General features: G+C 41.0%; 1 protein-coding gene across 7 annotated transcripts in view; it reads right to left on the bottom strand.

The window, feature by feature from the left end:
* Nucleotides 1-3,704: 3,704 nt before the first annotated feature.
* Nucleotides 3,705-25,062, bottom strand: part of XPO1 (exportin 1) — a 40,435-nt gene continuing 19,077 nt past the window's right edge. For all 7 annotated transcript variants that reach the window (XM_061461605.1, XM_061461602.1, XM_061461603.1 and 4 more), the window contains 21 exons: nucleotides 22,496-22,557; nucleotides 22,374-22,418; nucleotides 22,106-22,287; nucleotides 21,682-21,730; nucleotides 21,479-21,598; nucleotides 21,258-21,386; nucleotides 19,711-19,869; nucleotides 16,807-17,004; nucleotides 16,048-16,186; nucleotides 14,079-14,260; nucleotides 13,180-13,336; nucleotides 12,902-13,065; nucleotides 12,011-12,145; nucleotides 10,675-10,858; nucleotides 9,125-9,231; nucleotides 8,538-8,732; nucleotides 7,429-7,597; nucleotides 6,172-6,306; nucleotides 5,897-6,056; nucleotides 5,722-5,818; nucleotides 3,705-4,782 (listed from right to left, as the gene is read on the bottom strand). In XM_061461605.1, the coding sequence (XP_061317589.1) occupies nucleotides 4,636-4,782; nucleotides 5,722-5,818; nucleotides 5,897-6,056; nucleotides 6,172-6,306; nucleotides 7,429-7,597; nucleotides 8,538-8,732; nucleotides 9,125-9,231; nucleotides 10,675-10,858; nucleotides 12,011-12,145; nucleotides 12,902-13,065; nucleotides 13,180-13,336; nucleotides 14,079-14,260; nucleotides 16,048-16,186; nucleotides 16,807-17,004; nucleotides 19,711-19,869; nucleotides 21,258-21,386; nucleotides 21,479-21,598; nucleotides 21,682-21,730; nucleotides 22,106-22,287; nucleotides 22,374-22,418; nucleotides 22,496-22,557 (2,915 nt within the window). In that variant the 3' untranslated portion in view covers nucleotides 3,705-4,635. The remainder of the gene's footprint in view (nucleotides 4,783-5,721; nucleotides 5,819-5,896; nucleotides 6,057-6,171; nucleotides 6,307-7,428; nucleotides 7,598-8,537; nucleotides 8,733-9,124; nucleotides 9,232-10,674; nucleotides 10,859-12,010; nucleotides 12,146-12,901; nucleotides 13,066-13,179; nucleotides 13,337-14,078; nucleotides 14,261-16,047; nucleotides 16,187-16,806; nucleotides 17,005-19,710; nucleotides 19,870-21,257; nucleotides 21,387-21,478; nucleotides 21,599-21,681; nucleotides 21,731-22,105; nucleotides 22,288-22,373; nucleotides 22,419-22,495; nucleotides 22,558-25,062) is intronic.

Below are 25,062 nucleotides of genomic sequence, written 5' to 3'. Positions count from 1 at the left end.
GTCTAACCATTCCTGTTTCCAGATGAGAGCCTGTGGATTATACCCACATTCTCAACCTCATTTTGGGATAATATCCCTCAGTTTGTTTCAATTTTCATTTTGATTACTTCTATCTATAAAGTAGTTGTCAGGTGACTGGTCATCTTATCCCTTTGATTTGAAAGCAAGGCAACAGCCACATGTCCGAACATGAGCGAGTTCCACCATTTTAGCAAAGAGAAAGAGCGCAAACAGCTTTTTTTTTGTTGTACACTTGGTCCTCTTTTGGACTTTCTACCGGTAAAGCCTGTGGTTGCAATGTTCTTTTCCTGATGGCAAGTGTCACATTAACCCTGAAAGTAAACTGCTCACAGGTAAAAGCTCTGGGGAGAGCTAATGGCCAATTCACAAGCTAATTGCAAAGATCCGAGAAGTTCCTAAAACCGGTTCTGAAGGTTGATGCAAAACCCCTCAAGCTACATCTAATGCTGAAGAGATGCCACAAGAGAATTCTGGGCATGACTACCTGATGATCAGTATACATACAAAAGAACCAGCAGTGGCAATAAGCGGGCTGCAGTCAGCTCCCTACAGCACATACACACTCAGCAGTCACAGCAAACTATTTTCACTTCTCCTCCCATCCTCCAACCTAAACTGGCCAATTCTTCACGAGTCTGAAGTTGCAGGCTCCATGACACACTGCAGACTTCAAGACTCTGAAAAAGACCCAAGATTGAAAAGATGTTCACAATAAAAACCCAGGCCCCCTGATGTACTTTAATGGGGGACTTGGAAAAGACTTCCCCATGCACTGCCAAGGAAAAAGTGCTGTTTAACTTTTAACTTACAAGGGCTAAATAAAAGTGACAATATAAGTGCCTTGTTTTCATCTGAATTCTGTCGTTCCCAACCCTGCTTTTCAGGTCCAAAACGTTTCTCCTCAACCCCATCCCTTCTCGGCTGTTTTCTTGTACCCACTTACAGCACAAACAAGAACTTGCAGGTAGTGAGAAAAGTGCACCAAGACCAAGAGCAGCACACAGAGCACATGCGTGTGTAGGAAATCAGTGACTTCCTCTGCTTTAAGGTGCATGCTATGTGAAATCTTATCTGAAAAATGAATCTCAACTGGAACAACCTTTTCCCAAAGGAATCAACTTTGGACAATGAAGCAAAGATCTGCTAAATCTGAAAACCTAAAGATACCTTCAGTTTCAAGAAATGCAGTGCAGAGGTGCATTCATGAAGGGCAGCCAAGGGGAGAGGTGTATTCTTTTACTCATATTTGGCACCAATATGGTTTCTAAAAGGCCATCTCCAACATTTCCATTTTGCTCCATAACATTTGGAGACAAACCTACTAAGCAGGAGAAAGGGGAAAAGTCCAGACATACCTTCCGGCAAATGCAAATACCAGTTCCTCGCTTCAGTCAATGCCTCTACATTATAATGCATTATTTCCAGACATCTTTTCCTGATCTTTTAGACCATTAAGAAACCCACAGCTGAAGTCTTATTGCCAGTGCTAAAGACTATCAGAACTCTTAAAGCTTCCTTGAGAGATGAGCATTTCTAAAGCTTTTTTTTGCATAAATATTAGCTTTATTGGAAAATAGTTCACTTAAACCAGATTAACACACACCAAACTGTTCTAGTTTAAAAAAAAAAAAAAAAGAGAAAAGGAAAAACCAAACTATCCTAAAATGCTTTGGAAAATCATCTGCTTCGGTTACAGTAGCAAACACATCATGGTAGCCTGAAACAAGTACTTGGGGTGTCTTCATCAGCTAACAGGCAATCAATTCATGTAAACACAGAAAACACCCTTAATATCTGTAGGTATGAAAGTACCTGGAGTACACGGAACTGGGGGGTGGAAAATCTGTATAGAAATAGCACAAACATTGGTATACATGTAAGTACAAGTTAGGTAGATGTTTATATGATGGTTCATGCTTTTTATCTGTATATTTTCATTTACAAAGTATGCATTAGAACTAGAACTTTCTTAACGTACATTGTATTGTCCACATTCAGGGCAACTGCACTAGAAGTATGCGCACACACACACGTCACATATCTTCAGTGGTATCCAGAGCTCTGCATAAGCTGTAGTTTTATAGCATCTGCAGAGCTCAGTGAAAGGCACCAATTTTTAAGATAACAAGACCACAGTTAAGATTTTAGCTCTAAAAGGGAAGCAAGAACTAAGATTAACGTGGTACTAGATAATCCAAAAGTCAGCAAAATAAGGGAACAACTCTTCTCTGCATCAACCTTAAAAAATACATTTTGGATTTGTTGTTTGAGTTTAGGTCGGATTTAATTCTTCAGTAACTAACCAGACCACGAGCCTCAGAATAAGCTCAATCTTAACCCAAAGAAGTAACAAGCATAAAAGCATACGAGCATTTTTTGTTCACAACCAAATGCACTGTTAATGCCACTGCGTGTCAGAACCAATTCAGTATTAGCTCTGTGACTCACGGGATGCGATTATTCCAACGGCACACTATCAGTAATATTTTGTTTCTATTTTGGTAAGACCTCCTTACTTCTCTGCCCAGCTTTTCATAATCTGCAGGTCTATAATGCTGCACCTCAGCCTGCTCACAAACCATATAATGTCCTTTCCAGATGCGCCCTTCAGCAGTATTTCAAATACATCAAGCTGCCTATTAAAGAAGCTCCTGCCCTCACACAGAACAGAGCAATACATCAACAGGACAGGAAGACATGAACGAGTTTAAATCACGAGCTTTAAGGAGAGAAAGGAACGAGCTCTGTAGCTATCAAATTAAGAGTTTTGGTAGGCTCCAAGTCCTAGCCTTAAAGGGTTTGAGGAACCTTCTCTCCAAGGAGTAGCAACTGCCAGCTCACAACATCCGCATTGCCAACTGATCCTCACACAGGAGCAGCTGTGCTTTCTTAGTGCCAGCCAAGTAAAACAACTGGAGAGATGTTTAGTAACAGAAAGGGGCCAATACTTGACACCAGGAACATCCTGGTCACAGCTAAACTCTACGCGAACACTGCTAACTCATGCACTTCTACCTCAAACAGAATATACAGCACAAAGTTAACTACAGTATCCAAACTTACACACACCACCTCTACAGCTGTCCAGCCTTGTTTTACAGCTGTGTGAACGGCTCAACCTGCCATCGTGGTGACAATCTTACGGTTGGAGGCCAAATAAGCAGATAAACTTTGGGAGAGCTTAACATCAACTGCTAGTAAACAGAGACAATACATAACAAAGACAGGGAAGCAGAGACTGCACGTAGTGTTCATACTGCTTTTTGTATCCATACTTCATAGATCTGTGAAAATCGTTTAACTACAAAACTTTAGATAGAAAAATAACTGCAGATCTCATCTACATGTGTTATTAACACATACAAGTATCAATTGTTTAGTCAAGTTACAGTGCAATACCTCTTTGGAATCAATTGCAAAGAGTCCTTGTGGAGAGAGCGCAAGAGTACCTTATTCCTGGCATTTATAGTATGGGGTGTTTGTGGAGGTAAGTCAGAACAGCTACTGTACTTCCAAATGGAACCCAACTGAGTTGAGGTTAACTTCAAGCACAATCCTTGAGATGAGGCAAGCCAGAAGCAACAGTTAGCTAAGCCCTCAAGGAACTTCTCTTTCAGGATACAAAGCTGAAGTATGATCACAGCATTTTCATCCAAGTAAAGAATAAGCCGAAGAAAGAAAAATAAATGTAAACCAAGTTTATTTTGCTTTTAAGTAGTGTTCTTTAAGCACTACAGCATGGTAAACAATGTAAATTAGTATAAGTCATCTCAAAAGCCAGAGGTTTGGTTGTTTTTTTTTTTATTTTATGAGTTGTTAAAAAGATGCAGCCTATTCTAACAGGATAAATATTTTAACCATTTCACTTCGAGTTAATGAAGGCTCACAAATGAGCAACACTCCTCATTGAGGAAAACAAAAAGCTGTTGTCGACAAAGCGACAGCACACACACAAAAACAAAAGAACTGTGTAAAAATAACTAACTGTACTGTGTTCCCATACTCTTTCCAAGTTGCTTTACAATGGGATGATGATATGCACATGATCTTGCTGCAAACTTGCCATACAACTTGCAAATACATGTAGCCTAGCCTTACCACTCAGTCCAAAAAGCTGCTAACTGCTCCGAACAAACGCAGCGCTATAATCCTCTGCTTAACAATGAAGTCAATCCGTTTTTACTCATTCCCTTTCCTCCTAGGCTGCAGGACAGGCTAGAAAGAAAATGATCCCGAATTAAAAACCAATACTCTTCCAGGAAAATGGTAGGATTTTTGCAATAGAGTCTTTTACAAGTTATGTTTTTTGCCTATTTTTCCCCTTAGCCACAAAATGGGCATGAAGTAATTACTTTGAAAATGCCTTAATTTTCAACTTCATGCAAATCTAAAGAAAGATGACCAAACAAAAGCTTAAACAATGGAAGGATATTTCACAGAAAATTTCTTATACAAAAAACACATAAGAAAAAGGGCCACTAGGTGACATTTTAATTTACAAATTGGCATCATTTTGGTCAACAAATATCCAAGCGCTGTTTTCTTCTATCACAACAAAGTAGCTGTACAGAAAGAAAACTGCAAAACTTGTTTTATTTTGTTTGTTTGTTTTTTTTAATCGCACATCTCCTCAGGAATTTCATGTGGATTAAGGATGCCAGGTACAGACATCTGAAGTTTATGCTTCTCCTCTTGAGCCTGCCGAAGGGCTGTTTCTCGTTCCTCCAAGAATAAGTCTGATGTGTCTTCACCTGCAAATTCCTGTGGGATCCACATAAAATCATGAGTTTATTGGCAAGTGCTTTAATGCGGAGTAATGAGCTTCCAAAATGACACAGAAAACATCTCCCCTTTGCATTCCCTGCCAGCCTATTGTCTTGTTTTGCTTTCTGTTCCTAATGTCAGAAGTGATACAAAGGAGTGGAACACATCATAGGATGTTCACTGTGCATCACAGAACAGGGTGCTATAGTAACCCAGTGTTTGGAGCACACCACCATTAAAGCAGTATCATTAACAATGCTGAAATAGAATCACAGAATGGTTTGGGTTGTAAAGGGCCTCAAGATATCCAGTTCCAACCCCTTGCTATGGGCAGGGATACCTCACACTAGACCACGTCACCCAAGGCTCTGCCCAACCTGGCCTTAAATACCTGGTGACTGCAGCCTCAAAACTAATGAGCAAGCTCTTTCCCAGAAACTTCCTGAATTCTACCATCTTTAGAAAACCAAAAGCATAGGATCACTTCAGCAACTTTCAAAGCGCATCCCAATCCCAAGCGGGACTGAAACAAAATCTGGTTAAAAATCAACTTTATTTCCCATTGGAGTAAAGTTTTGCAGCCATTTTAGACATACAAATTGTGTGCACTAGTAAAGCATAAGTGGTGGCATTTAATCCCAGTTTGTAAATTAAATCACACTGAGATAGACCCCATGATCGATCCACCAGTCATGCAAGCCATTTGACAAGAGTTCCCACTGAATTTTAAACAGTTGGAAAATAACTTCCATCTCCTAAAGATGTACTGAGTAAGAAACACTGCCCAAGTACTTTCCAACAATCACAGAATGCTTTGGGTTGGAAAGGACCTTGAGATCATCCAGTTCCAACCCCCTGCCATGGGCAGGGACACCTCGCACTAAACCACGTCCCCAAGGCCCTGCACCATCCACTTCATTCTTGAAGCAAACATACCTTGATTTGGACAAGGAAATCCCTTAGGTGTTCCTTGAAGGCAGGGATATCCTGGTTTAAACTGAAGAGCCCTGTTACAAACAGCTTCACCTGGGCACTAAGAGGAAACACACCAGTTAGTATGTCCAGCTGTAGGAACCCACTTGAATGTTGTAAAGAACGGTGGCAGACTTACTCTTGCAGGTGTGGAAACGCAGATTTGAGAAGGTTAGCAACATACTCCTGAATAAACATTTGGTTGTTCACTGGGTTCCCAGGGTTTAATGGAGTACTTATCTTTCCCTCTTCTACTAAGTTGAACATGTATGCAAGGATTGATGCATGCATTGTCAAACCTGAACAGATCAAAGTTATACATATGCTGTTATTACTCGTAAACAAATGTGTAACATCATTTTGGTGTACAAAAGGATTGTTTTCATCAACCAGCTCGCATCTCTGCATTCTTACCAGCAGTGTGTGAGGTGTCTGTTACAACTGAGAAGATGTGCTGCAGGATATCACAGAAGTATGTCTGATAGAAACTCTGCGCAGCTGTCTCCTCTTGTGCAACGTTCTGTAGTAGAGTATAAAGTATCTGAAGACCTGCAAAATACACATTAAACCCCTCCAAGTTACTAAGAGGACAACACTAAAACATCTGTGTGTACCTCTGCCTTTCCAAAAGGATACAAATATCCCAAGAAACTGACAGGCCTGGAACAGACAAGCATTACACACGTAAGGGCTGTTTCAGGCACTTCCTCCAGTAGCCCCCAGAGGGCCACATTTACACAGCACTCTGATTTTCTCTGCATTCTTAGATGACAAAAGCATAATGACCCAATTGCATCACTTTAGTGGTACTAGTGAAGGTGAGAGAAACCTTCCACTAAAAGAAGGGTTTTCTAACAAAGGGAGATGTTTTAATGGTTCGAATTTACATGAAAGCTTCAATTACTTTACTGGGTGAAATGCAACTGAAAGGGTTGTTTTCATCTCCCTCTCTTCCAAACACCGATACAAGGCAGCTGGCTAAAAACCAAGTGGCTTCACAGCAAGTATTTTATCCAATAGTCAGACAGTGCAGTAAGCACAATAATGTTTTTAGAATTTAGGACTTTTAAACAGCCTCCCCTATAGTTTTCCCTTGGCAAGTGTCATTCTGAAAGGCTTTTTAATTACTCAAACCTGTTAAATGAAGTGATATATCCAGCTACTCCATGGAATTTCACCCCGTGTTTCAACAGCATGCTCTCATCCAAAGGAAGAATAATCCACCTTCTTAATCTAAGGTGTTTCTCCTTACTCCCAGACTCTTCAGTTCAGCCCCTACCCCAATCATTCACTTTGCTGGGCTTTTCAGTGGTTACTTAACTGTCTTACTGGGGTACTAAGTCAAGCCCCACAGGCAGCACTACAGAGGAGCTGAACACCAGTCAGAGCTGTTGCATCACTTCAGAGAAGTTGCCATTTCAGAGAAGTGCCAACCCTCACATGGAACAGAAAGCTGAAACCATAAAGGTGTGTTCTTAACAGATGAGAGTGAAAGGGCATCCAAGCATTTCAGCCTATTAATGGTACCTGGCAAACAGCTTGAAGCTGAGACAGAAGTTATTCTTGTGCAAATGCAGTACAGATTCATGTCATTGGAATGCTCAGTTTGACTACAGAAGATGCAAGAAAACACGATTCTACCAATACTGCATACTAAACTCTTCCATTTACCTGTATCTGCAACATTTCTCATTGTATGTTTGAAAGCCCAAATGATAGAATCCAGAACGAGTTTGAACTGTGCAGGTGGAATGGCCAGGAACGCTGGGAAGCAATGAGAATTTACAGCCTGGAGTAGCAGGAAGAAGTTTGTTCTATGCTCAGGATATTCTTCAAAGTCCTAGAAGGAGGAGGGGGAGATGAAGTTATATTTCCTAAAGGTCCATCATAAGACCCTGTGTTAAGCAGAGCACGTCAATTAACTGACACAGAACAGCATTTAAATCTAGGTGTAAAATAGCCTTAGACAGAGGCAAGATTACATTTCTCAGTGAGCTTTTTCTCCCAGTTTTCCCAACCAAAGCTTAAGACCATCTGGAGTTACACAACGCAGACTGAGCCCCCCTTTGTCAGTGCACAGCCTTCAGTGCTACTCTGTCCCCAGATAATCGGGCAGATGGTCTCAACACCAGCTAAACACCTATGTTGCTACAGGGATACAAGTGGTGGTTACACCCTATTGCAAAGCAGCACTAATTCAGCTGGTAGCACTCAGGTATTATGCAAATACATATTGCACACTATGGCATAAGAACTGCATTAGTGAGGAAATACTCAAAATGACTGATAGGACTTACAGCCATTCATTTTAAGTATTTATGAATTCTACACTGGTATTGGACTCAAGTACGTTTCTGCTTCCAGAAACACAACATTCCAAGTTCCCAGAACAGAAAGATCACTCATTACTTAAATTAGAGAAATTTAAGGTAATGAGATTAAAACATCTCACTGGACAGACAACAAAACAAGTATCATGGTTTGGTCAGAGACCACGTCAAGTGCCACAAATGCACTTTGGGAGTGCAAAAAGAACAGGGAGACAATCCACAAGACACCACGTGTGGAACTGATATTCAATGAAACAAGGCACGACCCCGCCACTTAATTCCTCCAAGATGAAAGCTGTCTAAAAACTCTACCACAATCTGCCTCCCTTCACTGCAAGAAAAGGGTATCTTTCACTTACAGATGTAGCAACACAGCCAAGAGATGTACCAACAAGCCAAGAATGCTTTCCTAACACCCCATTTGCCTTCAGTTCCTACGGAGATGCTTACCTTGTTGATCATATTTAATGTGCACTCAAAAACAGCATCAAATATCTGAGGTATTTCAGCAGTAATGTGTCCACCCAGCTTGTTGACAATGATGGCCATAGTACTGAGTACTTCAGGTTCTCTAGCAGCTGGAACATTTCTCTGGTAGTCAATGAGAACTGCATCCAACAAGGGAGGGACAAAGTTTTCAGCTACCTGATTGAAAGAGGAAGCCATGGTTGTAACAGTGCAGTTACTGAACAGTCTCCAGCACATAGCTTATTGCAAAGTTCACTGTTTAGTTACAAGTGATATTGTTCCTAACAAAGTTGAAATACACTTCCATAAACTCCCCCTTGTATCCATCCAGGCTTCCAATGGGGTTTCCTTACTCTTCCTTGATTCTCTTTAAGATTACTCAAAGCTAAAACTGAAGTACCTCAAACACAGCCCAGGCTTACCTCTGTGATCATACTTCCTCCTTTATATCTTACAGACATCCTGAAGCAATTTCTTGTGACCTGCTGATTCAGTCAACAACAGAACAAAACCCAGAGCTGTTCCTACTTCTGTCTTAGGAGTTATTTGTATAGAATGAACCTACTTACCATCTGCGGATCATTGGACCTGCTCACCCAGCCAGAAATGAGTTTTAAAGTTTCCCTTTTCACAGTCCTCATACTTCTAATCAAGGGCTGCTTTGTTACCATTTCACCTGAAAAAGTTGTGAAGCTTCAGTTATCAGGTAAGGTGTAACAAAAAGATTAACTTAGAATGATATTACAAAACACAGAATGCTTCATTTTTGTATCTTAATGACTGTTGAAGACTTTTATGTATTGAGCAAATAAAACACCTCCCCAGTGCAGCTCCACAGGTCCAAGCTGCCGTTTAGCATTACAAAACCACTACTGACAGTACCCTGCTTACAGGGCTCAAAACCAACGCTGCAACCTACTTCTCAAGTAAGGGAAACCAACACATGTCCACTGAACCACATGGACCAAGCTTACATCTGGTTCTCATTAAGTGATGGGGAGGAGAGCAATAAAGTTCCTGATTTCATCTCAGAGAATGAATCTTTCCATGTCTTTGTATGTGAAGTCTGCACTTACCCTTAAGAAGTCCTATCCATAGCTCAGTTTCTTACCCCAAAAATTAACGCAGTCTCACCAGCAAACCCCAGTTTAATTAACTGTACAGCCATAAAACCATTACAGTACATGCACAGGAAAACCTGCAGCCAGGGAAAGGGTAGGATCACTTGCTGGCATCAGAGCCATCTCTGGCAAGGTAGAGCCAGCTGTAAAAACAGGCTCCAAGGCACCAGTCACAAATCACAGGTAGCACATCAGGACTTCTGCCCTAGCAACTGCTTCCTAAACCTTTCTGCTTCCAACAAGGATAAATCCTGGCCATCAGAGCTGCAGATCCAGAAGGTATTGATGTCTCAGCCAGCTTTATTCAGAGCTCTGAGAAGCCACTTCAAGGTAAACCAGCTGCTCAGTTACCACGTGTTACTGAACACCTACATCTCCTAACATCGTTGTCTGCACTGGCAAGAATGACCAATACACAACTCAGCAACCAACTCATTTAGTCTTGTAATGAACTACGACAGAAGCACATTGCACCGAGATAGCACAGGCCCTACTTTCTCTAGTAATAACAGGCTGGGCAATTGATGATTCCTTCTGCAAGCCTGGTTTATTGTGGCTTTCAGGCATCCTCACTACAGTTACACTGCCATAATAAAGCTATTTCATAGCACAGTATCGTACCAAAACTCTGCCAACATCTTTTGAATGAGATTCTATTTAAAGATAGTCTTTTAATAGTCAAAATCAGAGTAAGCTAAAAGAACACATGCTACAACTCTCCCAGCAAGGCGCCTATTAATTCTAAGCATCTCCGGTGGTTTACATCTTTCCTAAGCTCTCATTTACAGGTGCTTCTCCTTTCCAAAATCAGTTCTTTATTGCAACGAAAGATCTGGTTAACAAAAACCCCAGTCTAACGTTGTCCATTTGCCCAAACAACACAGCAAACACAGGAACATTAAATGAACACAGCAACATCAGCCTGACTGGAATGTACTGAGACCTGTGACACACACCCAGCTAGCCCCCACTTCCAGGAAGAACACGGAATTTCTTACCATTAGCCTGAATAGCTGCAGAAATATTTTCACTTAGGCACTTGTACACATTCAGCATATCTAAATAAATTCTCCCAAGCTGAATCACAAAGGGGTGGCCAACTGCTTTACACGCTCTGACGTTGGTCTTCAGGATGCTACCGAGCTGCTTCACTGTTTCCGGATCCTTTAGAATATCAACATTCTGGTAGAAACAGAAAGTCCATGTTGTTTAGGGAGTAAAACCACCCTTAGCTTTCAACATAAAAGTGTCATGTTTAAGGCATTTACCTTACACACCGCATTAAAGAATGTGTCACTGTAGTTTACAGACTACATATAACTGTTTGACTTCAATGGCACTTGCCACTACCTCAGAGTCATGACAAAGCTTCAGTTCACTTAATTCTGCCCTTCTGCAGAAGTCTTTCTGCTGCAGTGGTACATGCACTACTCTAGTCAAAAAGGCAGGATAAAGCAGGTAGAAACAGGCAGCAGTGGCCCAAAGGAAAGGGGATATGTTCCTGTTTTAAGTTGGAGGCCAGAGTAAGAAACGGAATTCAAGCTTTCTTAAGGTCTGGGATCAGATTAACTCCCAATGGAGTGTTCTCTTGTGCAGTACAGGACTGTTGGTCTTTCAGTATGTGGAGAAAAGACTGAAAGAAATGGAAATTAAAAGCACGAAAGATGTACTTTCAGAGAACAACTGAAGAGCAAGGAGGAAGACTGAACTCTGTTCTTAGCATTTTAACTTCTCTGCTATTCAGAAAACCCACTTCTAAATCAGATAATAGGGAGCCTTGGAAAAAAACTACTGAAGCATTCGTTATAGTATCAGAGCATTGCCCTTTAAATCAGATTAAAACCAGTATTTGTTTTGTCATAGAATCATGGACCTTATGATCAAGTTCCAACCCCCCTGCCATGGGCAGGGACACCTCACACTAAACCATGTCACCCAAGGCTCTGTCCAACCTGGCCTTGAACACCGCCAGGGATGGAGCATTCACAACTTCCCTGGGCAACCCATTCCAGTGCCTCACCACCCTAACAGGAAAGAACTTCTTCCTTATATCCAGCCTAAACTTCCCCTGTTTAAGTTTTAACCCATTACCCCTTGTCCTATCACTACAGTCCCTAATGAAGAGTCCCTTCCTAGCATCCCTGTGGGCCCCCTTCAGATACTGGAAGGCTGCTATGAGGTCACTTAAATCTCTTCTCTCAAAAGAACACCTTTATTGTCACGGCAATCACTGCCATCACTATTACACCCACCATGTACACTTTATGTCATGCCATGTGAAAAATAAACCCAGGGCAAGCGAACATAGAATACACTTAAAATTTATGAGCTTACTTTTGTTGCCTGTTGGATTATGCTGTCCCATACTTGATTAGGCAGCAACATGTATTTTTCTATCAGATGCTCCTGCACAGTCTGGTCTGTCTGTGCCCCAATCATGTATCCTACCGCTTCATAGAATGTATGCACCTGATCGGAACAACAGGAAATCAAACAGGAAGGTTAAAAATGAGCAAGGAAACTTTACACTATTCTGAAGATAGAGTGAAGGCTGAAAGTGGGTTTCACTGCCTGAATGTTTTTCCCCCTCTTAAGATCCTTCTCCATTCTTTCCTTACTTTCATCATGCATAAACCAAACCTCCATCCCCTTCCTTTCAAATGCCACTATGTACATTCCAGAGTACTTCATTTTGCTATCATATCCTGAAGTGAGGAAGCTCACACATATCCCACTTAAGTATTCCCAGACAGGTTTATACTGTGGACTGGATTACATCACTCCTTTAAGTACCTTCTTCCAGATGTCAGATCCACTCTGCCCAAAGTACACTATTGCGACATCTGTGCGTGCCACACTGTGCACCACACTCTCACGCCATGAGATGTGCCAGGCACTTATGGGATTGCTGCCCAAATAGCTATAGGTGTTATAGGTATTGCTCTTTTGCTCTTTCCTGAAGTAGAACCATGAGATACAGCGTCTCATTTCTTTGCTGAAACATTCCAGAAATCAAAATTCCAACTAAACACACTCCAATTCTCCTTTCAAGCTTTCCAACCAAGATCTCAGTGATGCAACCTGATCATGCTATTGACACCAGAACACTGGCGCTAACAAAAACCTAACGCATACAATTCAAGCCTTGAAAATCACTACTACATTTCAATATGAAGTAATTCTGATTGGTGTTTAGAACGACCCACAAAGCTGAATGAAACGTACCTGCTGTGGCTGAAGGTCACAGATGATTGTATTAATATTGTTCAAGATTTCATCAATAAATGGCATCACCTCTCCCACTTGGACCTGAACAAAATGCCGGCGGCATTTCTGTGCTATCTTTATGAAGGTATCACAAGCCATGTCCTGGACACCATCGTGGGTTTCTGAATGAAAACAAGGCAGTTATTGCTTTGTACTTTGTATTCCCCCCCCCCCCCGCCGTGCATGTCCCTATATAGGCACTTATTATCACTCTTTAATTAAACCCAGCTACTTACCATGCATGAACTCAAACAGCTTGTTGACCACTGTCTTCAGGAACTTCCAGTGAGCTCTCAGAAACCGTGGGTATTGACCTACTATGTACATTATGTTGGATGCAATAATGGCTTTGTTGTCTTTTCCTCGCTTTTGTTCACAGAGTCCCAGGAGATCCTATAACAAAGCACATTCTTAGGTTCCTCTCCCAAGTCTGTCCAGTTCAATTTAAAGCACTACAAGTATAAAATCCCACAAGAAGTTATAGTAAAGGAAAGGGGGTGCCATAATCAAGCTCCAAGTCCAAATAAATAAAGAACGGATTAAGTCTGGGGTTAAGTTTCAGCCAAACCAGGAACACCCTGGAATGGATTCAGCTAGGGAATCTCCATATTGAAACAGAACTAAGGATTTCTGCAAGGGGGACTTCCACAGCCTCACAGTACGGAATAGTGCAGCTGATATCAATATGAACTCCACATCAAATAGAAGAAGTTAAAGTAAATCTTCCGCATGAACTTGGACGACTTCTTCAAGTAAGGGCCTTTCCTCTTGTAAAATTGTTTTGCTCCTGCACTCTTTCCATGCACGTATTTACCAAAACCTTAGGTTGATCATGAACATAAGGAAAACCAAGTACCAGGGTGCAGACTAGTTCGCAAATGTGGGTTATTTTCCTTTGTTTCATCATTTCTGTATCCTCCAAGAAAAACATTTCCCCATCAACTCCATTTTATCCCCAACATTTTCACTGCAAAAAGACTATTTAGAATAATTCCTTGTTCGTGGCCAATGAATTCATCAGGATATAAGATTTCCTATTAGTTTATTCCTCTCAACTCGCTGGCCACACAAGATATCTTGCTAAGAACATAGAGCAGTGTTTGCGTAACCTTAGCTTCGTTTTGCACCACAGTACCTTAATTACTGTAACAAGGAATCTTTTTTCATCTTCTTCATGCATTGCACCACTGATGGAGCCTATAGCCCAACAGAGGGTATTCAAATTCTTCCACGACCATTCTGTTCCGTTCACTTGATTGTGAAGCTTTTCAGTCATAATTCGTTCTGTGTCTGCATAATCCAGATGTGTAAGGTAAACTGGAAGACAGCAAGGTTGAATATGCACGTTTTAAAGCTTCAACCTGGATCACAGCTCCATAGGCAAAGTTACACTTGTTTTAAGACAACCAAATTGTTAGGCAAGGGCAACGTTTCTTGCCTGAACTCACAACCAAATGAGCTAAAAAGCAGTTACAAACTGGTTAAAACTGTATTTTAAAGACAGTAAGTTTTATTAAGAGCTTACTTTTGTTCCAAGAGGTATCAGGAAAACACCATTACAAGTGATGTGAAGAGTCTAAAGCAATGCATGTCTCACTTAGCAACTTAACTCATTGGGCTGGTAGGCTGAATTATTAACCAAAGACATACATAGCGATGGTCTACAGGGAATACGGGATTGGCTGCCTATGGGGGCCATGTGTAAGTCAGTCAATTTTCTTTCACTCCTTATTTCAGTGTCATTAAGTCTGCTGGTTGCAATAACCACCACTGCAATGGAGATGGTACTCCTGAACGAGTCTAGATGGGAAGATTCAAGTATCACAACACAAACACTTGCATCAGCCTCTAGCAGGATTAGTGTCTCTAATATCATATCTGAAATTCCAGCCAGTCAAAAGCAATTTAAGGCCAGATTCAGATATAGGTTTTTACTGTGCCACAGTACACAGCTTCCACCATATTCTTGCTTTTAAATAAGTCTTAAAGGAAATACACTATAAGAAATAGTTAACACCAGAAATCAGACACCAGCTAAATCTGCACTTCCACATAAATCACCCAATATCTGGAAATAGGACTAAGACTCAGGACACAGTAATTTTAATACAATAAATTAAACAGTTTATAAAACAATTCTTTATGTTCCGTGTGAAAAGGTATGAGAACAATTCCTTAAAGCTGGCTGTACCTACATCTCCAGTAAAAAGTGAGAATAAGTTTCCATAAACACTTGGCATCACACAACCTCCCCTCAACTCCTAGTTCAGAAACCTGTTACTAACACCCAAGGCTCTCCCTTAAAGCACATGCACTTGATAGAAGAATATTCAGTACTGAAGACTTGATGTCCTAAATATGCGACTCCCTCACTTATCACTACAGTACATAGGGACAGTGAATGCAAAGATCAGCCACAGCTGAACATAAGACTCCTAAACATAGCAGCACACTAGTATACACACACTAAATATAAAACATGCTTGCTATATTAAATGCTATAAAAATAGTGGTTCTGGTGTTCTTCAGTGTGCTCACAGCTTTCCATTTTTCATTCCTACAGGAGCTATAATTAACTGCAGCTTCTGCACTGTCAAGCAAGGTCATTACAAGACCTCAGCACTAACTCTGGAATAGACCCTGGAAGCTTTAGTTCAGGCTGGAATTTTGTGTTGAGTTTAAGAAAGCTATAAAAAGATGTTGAAGCATTCATAAGACCTATTGAAGGAGGAACCATTTTTGCTGAGGTGCACTTGGTCTGCACCAGACAACTACAGTAATAACCAGCAAGTCCACTGCAGAAGAATCCTTCCACTTTAACAGCTTTCTGAAGTTCCACTGGATCTGAAACATCCTGATAAGGAACTACCAAAAGCTGATTTGAAAGGGTAAAAGCAGGGGACAAAAACTAAGCAGTGTATCACTACTTAACCAAGTTATACAACGCTACATGCTTAAAGTAGAACCCCAAACCCCTCCAAGTCTATGCACTACTCCTCACTGATACACTTCTTACACACCCAGCGAATCAGACCCTAAGCTAACATTCTGTAACATGCACCTGCACAGACCTAGAGCCCAGGAACGCCAGCCAGGAAACTTACCCAATGTTTCTCTCATATTTTTATACAAGTTTATGGAATCTGTATCCTTCATGAATTCTCGTACTACTTCCCCTTGATCATTTTCCACAACTAGGACTTCTTCAGGCTTAGCCATGCGGCTCACCATTAGCAATCGAACCTGTGCGGTGTAAAGGAAAGGTAAAATGGAATCAAATCTAACATGGAAATGCACCCAGAGCTCCACAGACATTGTCAGAACACTCTGGTCAGGCAGCCTGACCCGTATAAAGGGTATATACGGCACCTCATGACATTAGCTCCCATTAAGATTCAACAGACCCACGTTAACTGAAAAGCTGTTAAGAACAGAGCCTGCCGATTTCTCTCTGCCCATGAACAAGCTGAGTAGGTCAAGAAACCTAACCTATGAAACATGCTTTCTAGAGATTCTAAATAGTGCATTAGGGATCTTTTTGAAGACCACTTTTTCCACACATACACTTTTTTCCTCTAACATTCCAACCTTTATATATTTAAAGAAAGAGTTTAAGATGGGTTTGTTTCTCTTTTAAATTACATCTTGTATTTTTATAATAAATATCTTAAACTAAGCCACCACATTAATACTGACGGCTGTCATCTCCATGTATATTTGCACATGAAATGACTAGAGTTGAATCAATTACCAGCTACTCAAAGCAAGAAGTTTTCTTGTGTCACTCCGTTCATGAAGCAAAGTCTCCAATGCAGGAACACTACCCTAAACCTTTCCAGTTCCTTTACTTAAGCATGGATTACCTTAGACAATACAGGTAAATAAAGCTGTCTCCTCGGAGGAACATCAAAGTGCTGACTTCCTGAAAGCAATGGAGAAGCGGATGTTGAGAACGGGCTTTCCCTGTACAGCTCAGCAGCTAAATGGTTCCAATACTCCAGACAGATCTTGAAGATTTCAGTTTCTTCAACTTCTGATACCAACAACATATAATGAAGGGCCTGGAAAAGTGTGGTTGAAACATCTCATTAGTAACTTCAGCAGTTAAAACACATTGCTTCAAGTTCAGTTATCCAGATACTGATAAAATGTCAAATTAACATGAAAGTCAGAGAAAGAGAAGAAGCATAACAATTGCTATGCTGCCCCTCAGGGATATGGTTTAGTGGTGGTCTTGGCAGTCCTGGGGTAATGGCTAGACTTGATGAACTTGAGGGTCTTTTCCAACCTAGCTGATTCTATGACATTACAGGTCAGTTCTGACCTGCAGAGCAACTCAAAACCAAAGCACCGTGTCAATCACTGTTATTTATCAGATGTGTATCAATTCTAAATCTAAAGCAACCTAAAGACATCTTTAAAAGTGGCAAAGCCAAATCAGCCTGTCTGTAAACTATCAAGCTTGCAGCCTCTGGAGCTTCTGCAAGGCATTTTGGTTTACAGCCTCAAAACCCCTTCAACAGCTAGTTGCAATAACTGCTACTATCAAAGACTGCTACTCTGGTCTGGATCCTTATACTCTGAAGAACTCAACCATCAAAGCCATACTGATGCCTTGCTTTCTACAGAAGTCATCTACCGGAACACTTTCAACCTCTTCACTGGGGGAACAGCCACAGCAGGCTGAGGAGGGAAGGCCACTGATGCAATTCTGACAGGCTGAGGTACCAACCACAGAAATTAAGAACTACGTAGCTCTTTCGCTAGCTTATTTTTCAGTCCCCTGGTGAAACGTATCAAAGCAACAGCCACCACTGAACAGCAAAATACAATGAAATCTGAAGACACTTTCATTGCGTAGGTACTGCAGCAACTGGGAGCATTTGAGATGGTAAGGACCCGACTGATTCAGCATCTCCATCTACAGTGTCAAACGAGGGCTTCAGAACGACCACACGTTAAGTCTTAGACACATCATTTTTTCTTGGTAATTTCACTTGAAGTAACTTATGCAGCTTCCTCCACTTGTCAAAACACCTCCAATGAACCCATGGACCAATTTCAGATCTGCTACATCCAAAGTGCAGGTATGAAAAGGTTAGAATGACATGGAACTTTAACGTAGTTGTGTAATTAGGTTCTATCACAGTGGAACTTACAGAAGTGAAATTCACCACTTTAGGCCAGCCTAAGAACTCTGTCAAGCATTTCATCATCCTATGCAAGACAAAACCATCCAGAACTGAGTTTTGTAAACGTCTGTTTCAAAGAAGAATTTAAAATAGCTCTGCTGGACAAGAGAAGAGGCCAATACCTAACAACTGCACTCCAGCTTACACACAATGACAAAGGACGAGAAACAGCTTCAGCCTTTTACACAGCTCTTCCTAATAAAGCCTCAACATAAGCAGAAACTTTTGCTGCACTCCCCCAATCCACAGCTATTTTGAAAGCTTACTCTTTACAAGTTCAGGAATTATCTGGGAACTGTTGACAGTTGTTCTTTTTAAATCAGTAAAGTTTAGGCCATCTTCTACATGAGCTGCAGTTTGATACTTGCAACCAAGTTATATCCATGCACTTTTTCTGTAGAAGACCTCTAGAAGAAACATATTGAGATGACTAGCTGGAAAACAGACTAGAATTGAGATGGACATGCTAGAGAACACCTATTTAACTGCAGGATGTACTTCCCCCTCCCAGTGGACCCTGGTCTCCATGTCTCAACTGTGGTATTGTTCTTCTATCTCTGTCTCAGGGCAGTTCCTCACCCTATCGCCTTCATTCCTGCACATGGCTTGGTTCTGGGCACAGGAAATGGTGCTTCAAGGGGCTGTGGGGCCAATTTCATCCCCTTGGAGCTCAGCAGTGGTAGAGGGATAGCCTCATTTCCCAAAGATTAACAAAACAACCAACTCCCTGATTCTGTGATCCAGTCCCACTACCATACGAGGCAGTACCTTCAGTGTTTAGTAGTCACCTAGAATTTAAGCCTTGCCAACCCTTCATTCCTAGCTAGATTTACACAGATCCCAGTGTTTTTGACAGGGAAGGTGCACTTCATAGTGTCAAAATTGCAAAGTATGCAGCAGTCTCCAAGAAGGGAACAAGCAAAGAAGGACTGTAGATCTTGTTCTCAGCTGTAACAGCTGATAATTGAGGCCAGCACGTCCTCCTCCAAGGCCAGTAATACTACAACAAAGCACACAGAGTCACTCGGTAGAGCTCTGCCATTACACACAGCTTTTACTACCTCGAAACAGAGCATCATCCTTGAGGATGACATTCAAAGCCTTTCGGTTAATCTTCAGGAAATGAGGCAACGAGCTACACCAGGACAGAAGCACTGAACCACAGCATGTGTGTCACACAAAAACATAACTGAGCTGCTCCATACAGACTGATTAAAGTCATAGCAGGAAAGTAAAAAGCAAAAAAGGAATGTCAAGACCCGTGGAAAAAATATATGGATTGATTTTAAAGCAGTATTTAACACTTTCAAGGAGGAACGAATAAGAGGAGGGAGGGACAGATGTATGTCTTCAGACATGTAGGATCACTGAAAACAGAAAGCCACTGAAGCACATTAGGAGGCAAATCTGAAAGGCTTTTTGTATTCATGTGATTTACTAACTATGAAGAAAATAGGGTTTTCTTCCCCCCCACCCACTGCAAGTACAACGATCTAGAGATCGTGTTAGTATCACACCCTTTGAGTACAAGGACACACTTGTACAGCTTTAAAGTGGATAAACTGAGCAACGTACCTCCATTAATGTCTCCCTCAGATTTAATCTTTTCTCTATAAGCTGGCCATGTTCTTTGAGGAACGTGCAGAGAAACAAGCTGAGATTCTGGATAAAGTTCTGCTCATCATCTTTTCCATTCGAGTACGCAAGTCGGATATTGGTATTTAAAGGAAGCATCTAATAGAAAGAATGAGCATTAAGCAAGGATTTCCCTTTCAATAAAGACATACAACTGCTATATTTTAGGAAATATGCTCTATTTTGACAAGAAAGCCCTTCTGATTTTCATGGGAGCCCCTCTTTACAGAGCTTTAAGGTCTTACAGCTCCCTCACTTCATCCCAAGACAGACAGCAAGCAGAAAATGCAAACAGACACAAGAAGTTCCAATGAACTAAACCTTTATCCACCCCTTGGAACAGCAGCTGTAAACAAGGAGAGCGTTTACTCTATCAGAGATATTTCCAACCGGCTTTGGGCAAAGATGTTCCAAAACTGTGTTTGTTACCTGCCCCAGTAACACTAAGTTTCAAAACATTACATCATCATAATGTTAGAATAACATGAAATGCCTCCTCCTTAACACGTAGAAATGAGCAGGGAAGGCTCTGAAGGACACTGGAATATGTATTTCAGTAAACTTGTAAAGATCTCTGGCACCTCTTAGGAGATGCACTGGCTTTTAAATTCTATCATCATACACATGAAACAGGTTCAAAACTGTCATAAAGTAGTTAGACAGTTAAATAGTTAACACTATTAAGCTATAGAATAGAGAGAACGAAGTTTAACACTTTTGCTGCTGCCAGGTTTTGTGTGGTTGTGATTGCTCTCCACCTTCATTTTACAAAGCCAAGAGACTTAATATTTGCAATGAACGCAACAGTTCGCATCCATCCACACACAGCAACGGTCACCCTAAAACCCTGTAGGTTACAAAACACACAAAACACCCCAATTTAGGCCAGGTTAAACCTAACTATAAAAAAAAACCCTTTAGCTCCACTTATGCTGGGGGAGAGCATTAACAGCATCACGCCTGTTTTAACATTGCAAACAGAGGAAAAACCAACCCCAAAACCACCAAACCTTCTTCAACTGTCACAAAGATGCAAATACAATGAGGAGAGCTGCAAACCCATGTACCTGAATCTGAACTGCTCAGAGGGTAATCATCAATTTACATAAAGCAGGGCTTTGTATGACAAACACATCTACCAGTTTCAAACATGAAACAGAAACTTGCACAAGCCACGTCACTTCAGGTCTTTCAAGTCTCACAGTGCACATTTTGTTGCAACTCTCCCTACTTTCCCCACCAGACACAGCCTTAGTGCTCAAAATGCCTCTTAAATTAACCAGATCAATGCAACAGAAATATAGCTGTGATCGAGTCAGAAAAATACACTTAACATCTTCTGACCAAGCCATAAATACCACTGAAGAACAGTATTTGTCCTATCAAGACCTCTGTGATGAATATAAACGCATAAACCCAACTAGGTTCTACAGAAATGGATTTTGTGAAATGAAAAGAGCCAGGAGGTGGCTTACAAAAAGCATTACCTGTTTTAACTGCATCATGGTCAGTGTGAAAAGCGTTACAAACTGTTCTTCATACTGGCTTACACTGACACCTGCAATCTCTGTGAGGCACTTCAAAGAGACGTTTCGAAACATGGGGACATTTAAGAACTGATGAGAGAAGAAAAGGGTATTGTGTTACACGCTAAGCTTATTTCCAACTGTTATTTGAAGTCAAGAGCTGTCAGTTCTGGCATGAGTACCTTGTATATTAGTGTGCTGATTAACTTGGTCTCAAATATATATCCCAGAGGAATCCAGTTCAGAAATCGTAACAAAGTCTCCAAAGTTGCTTGAACTAAAGGAGCATTTTGGGAGTTTTCCTGCAAAGGAACATTAATGTTCATACCACTGCTAGGCATGAAGGGGAAACCTTTAAAAAGAGCATTAAAGAAGCAAGACTTACCATTACAAACTGACACAGCTGAAATATCTGAGAGAATTCATTGCACATGCTGTAAAAGATAAAAAGAATTAAGCACTTCCACATTCCACAATATCTGCTTTAATCACAGTATCTGTGCTCACAGAACAGGGCCTGAAGACCTTGAAGCCTGTGCCTGCAAATTCTACCTTGGAAATATGAGCAATGCTGAACCTAAAAGGGTAGGAACCATCAGTCAACAGATACTACTTGCAGCAAGGTAGAAATGTGCGTACAAAGAAGTTTGTTATTACCTGACAATACTGCTAAAGGAAGAATCAGTAACCCACTCAGCCTCCTAAATCAAATCAGACAGCAGTAGGTGTGCACTCGAAAGTGAGAGCAACTATTTAGCAGCAGGCACAAAGTCTGCCCTACTTATTAAGATGTAAATATAGATACTTGCCTGTCTTTCAAATGCTTAGCTTTCACTTGAGTAATCTGACCACTGGAGAAATCAAACACTTCTTCACTCAATAGCTTAAGGATCACCATATTGTTCTGACAAAGGCTTTCACTAGTCCTGCTTGCTCCCACAATATCGCTTATGAAAGTTGGCCAGTGCTTTGGCCATTCCTGTTTCAGTATCTGTAAAGTAAAGCATCCTTATGTTAGATACACATGCAAAACCAAAGGCTGCAACAGTATTTAGAACTTTATGAGCTCTACCTTACCTGAACAAGAATCATATTCAATTTCCCAATATACACTTTCTCTTTCTGGAGAAGAGAAGAGAAGAGTCAGGTTGTGCATAATATTCCCCTCCCTCTTCCTCCCCTGAAGGGAACTCACTTACTTCTACACACGTTGGGTCAGATGAGGTCTTGATAATTAGGCCAACAACGTATTTTTTAATGCCTGCAGAAGAGGTAAGAATTTATTGTCAGCTCTGCCACACATCCTGCATACAGTCATGAGTATTTGTGAATTCAGACTGCTCACATGGTTTTAAAAAGAAATACTGCCAAGGAACGAAGATGCATTTCTCAGTGAGCACCCCTCTTGACTGTAGTGCTAGATGGAAAAATCCACCTCTGTGTCTATTCTGCAAGGGTATCATTTCAAATGTACAAAATGGCTTTAAGGAAAAGCTATTTCAGTGAAACAAAGGAAAACAGACCAAGGGTAAGAGTGTACTTGGAGTAATTTGCAACAGATCAATGTATCAGCTTCCTAAAGGCTGCAAGAAATAGCGGAACATTGCATTGGTCAGACTGCACAATACTGTATTAGGCTGAAGATGGAAAGATGGAATTCAGCACTGCCCAGACCCTGAAATATGTTGCAGTAGGTACTTACGAATGCTCCTGTAGAGCTCCCTCAGAGAAACGTGTTTCTACCCATCATGCGTTTTCAGACCATACCTAACAACTCCAACTTGGCAGATACACTCTTGCTGCCTCAGCCAAGTGTTTACAAGGGCAAGACAAAATACAATCTGGAGTCCATTGACAGAAACAGAAAAGGAACTCCAAGATTAAACAGCTTTTTAAGCATGACTCCAGTTTTAACAGCAAGTTAGCCAGAACTGCACAGGAAGCTATAACATCACCTTGACTGTATATGAAAGTCCAGAGGTGCTCCCGGTGATCCACTTTAAACACAGCACACACAGCATTTCAAAGCGAAATGCTGTGCCAGAGCTTAGGGAAGTTTTCCTTGCATCACCTTACAAGACTGAAACTGAAACTTCACTCACCAGTGCAGCACAATGCACTTGGATTTGAGGTATTGTGCTTTTACGGCACACATGGATGCTATGGATTACAAAGCTCTCAATGAATTCTGGTTTATTGATTTCGTTTTTGCTTAAAGTGACAATGTGTTAACTGGGGGCACAGACTGTATTTAAATCAATTGTTCTGTTTCTGCCACAGATGTTTTTAAAGGACTTGAGAGTTTTCAGCTCCACCACAGGGAAAAACACCCCCAAAAAAACCCATAGCAAAACACTGTAGCAAGCTGTACTGCTTAACGTTTTGTTTTGCCATCTAATCCTCAGCTCCATCCTCACCTCTCACTAAAGACAAGCAAACAGTGGCTTTCCAAGTGACTTTTCAATAGTCACTTTCAAGCCATTCTGTACAAAGCCATCTGACTCCAAGAAAAGGCATGCACAGAGGATCTGGAGTGATGAATTAGGTGAACATAACTAATAGTTCTACTTAAACACAGCTTTGACTGGATGATCGACCTGAGCACAGCAGGGATTAAACACTTCTAACAAGGCAAGTGTCTTCTTGTCGCAGGGAAGTGTTACAATAGGTGAATGTTTCCCTATTCAAATCCATGAACCCAAAACCTGGTTTCAATCAGTTCATCGACAAAGCCAATCACCTGACTCATGCAGACAGAAGCATACGTTGGAGGCTTAGAGCATGTTGTCACTTCACTGAGGAGGATGCCTTAGGTTGAAGGCTTTCATTTTCCCATAGCCACTATTCTATATTTTAAGACATTTCTAAGGCTTTACCAGAATCAGCCTTGGGGGTTTTTGCATTTCAAGCCTGAGCAACAAAATCAACAGTTTGGTAACTGCATTCTCATGAAACCTGGAAAAAACAGGTCTAGACTTTGAGCCATTAGATACAGGGGCTGCTCTACAGGTGGCTCCAATAAATGAAACTATTCATCACTATCAACTGGGATCAATCAACCACTGCTCCAGAAGAACGGTCATTAACAAAGTAAATATCACTGTCGGTCACTGGGTAAGAGCTCTTACCAAGCACTAGCATTAGGCTGACATCACAGGCCTGTCCTACTATTTTAAAGCTAAAAAACCCACAGTCTTGCTGAAGCATTACAGTCATTCACAAATGAAACATGAAAGCCCCCCAAAATAGTATGGAAATAGGTTTGCAGTGCCAGAAACGCAACTATTGTAACTGTCTGCCAAACCACTAAGGGAAGCCTACTGTTGCAACTCTGCATTTCCAAATGGAATTAGAAAGCAAGTCCTGTTCTTATTAGACTCCAAAGCTACATACTTTCCATCCTGATGCATCAGTAGTACTATATAGTTTGCTTACAACTTCAGTGTTGTGCTACCAGCAATCTCACAGATGAAACAAGTTGCACTGCTCTAAAGCTTCTCCATTGAGGGGGGAAAAAAAAACATAATCATAATAAAAATTAGTTACTATTAAAACAATTGTCAAAAGACAACCTAAGAAGTTTGCTCCTTTCCATACACACAAACTGCAGGTGTAGAAGGTCTTCCATTCAGTCAACAAGTCATATTCTTAAGCCTTGAAAAGCAGCAGCTCTCCAATTCTCAATACCTTTTTTGGCTTAAATGGCATTTTCTACCTGAAACTACTGAAAAATCATGGGCTTTTAACATTTAACAGCTCACTCCCG

The sequence above is a fragment of the Pezoporus flaviventris genome, unplaced genomic scaffold (assembly GCF_033815535.1).
Source record: "Pezoporus flaviventris isolate CSIRO_AGI_PZ_B2104156 unplaced genomic scaffold, CSIRO_AGI_Pfla_v1 ptg000031l, whole genome shotgun sequence".
Classification (NCBI taxonomy): domain Eukaryota; kingdom Metazoa; phylum Chordata; class Aves; order Psittaciformes; family Psittacidae; genus Pezoporus; species Pezoporus flaviventris.
Note: the sequence above shows the minus strand (reverse complement) of the source record. Positions and strands in the feature narration are given on the sequence as shown.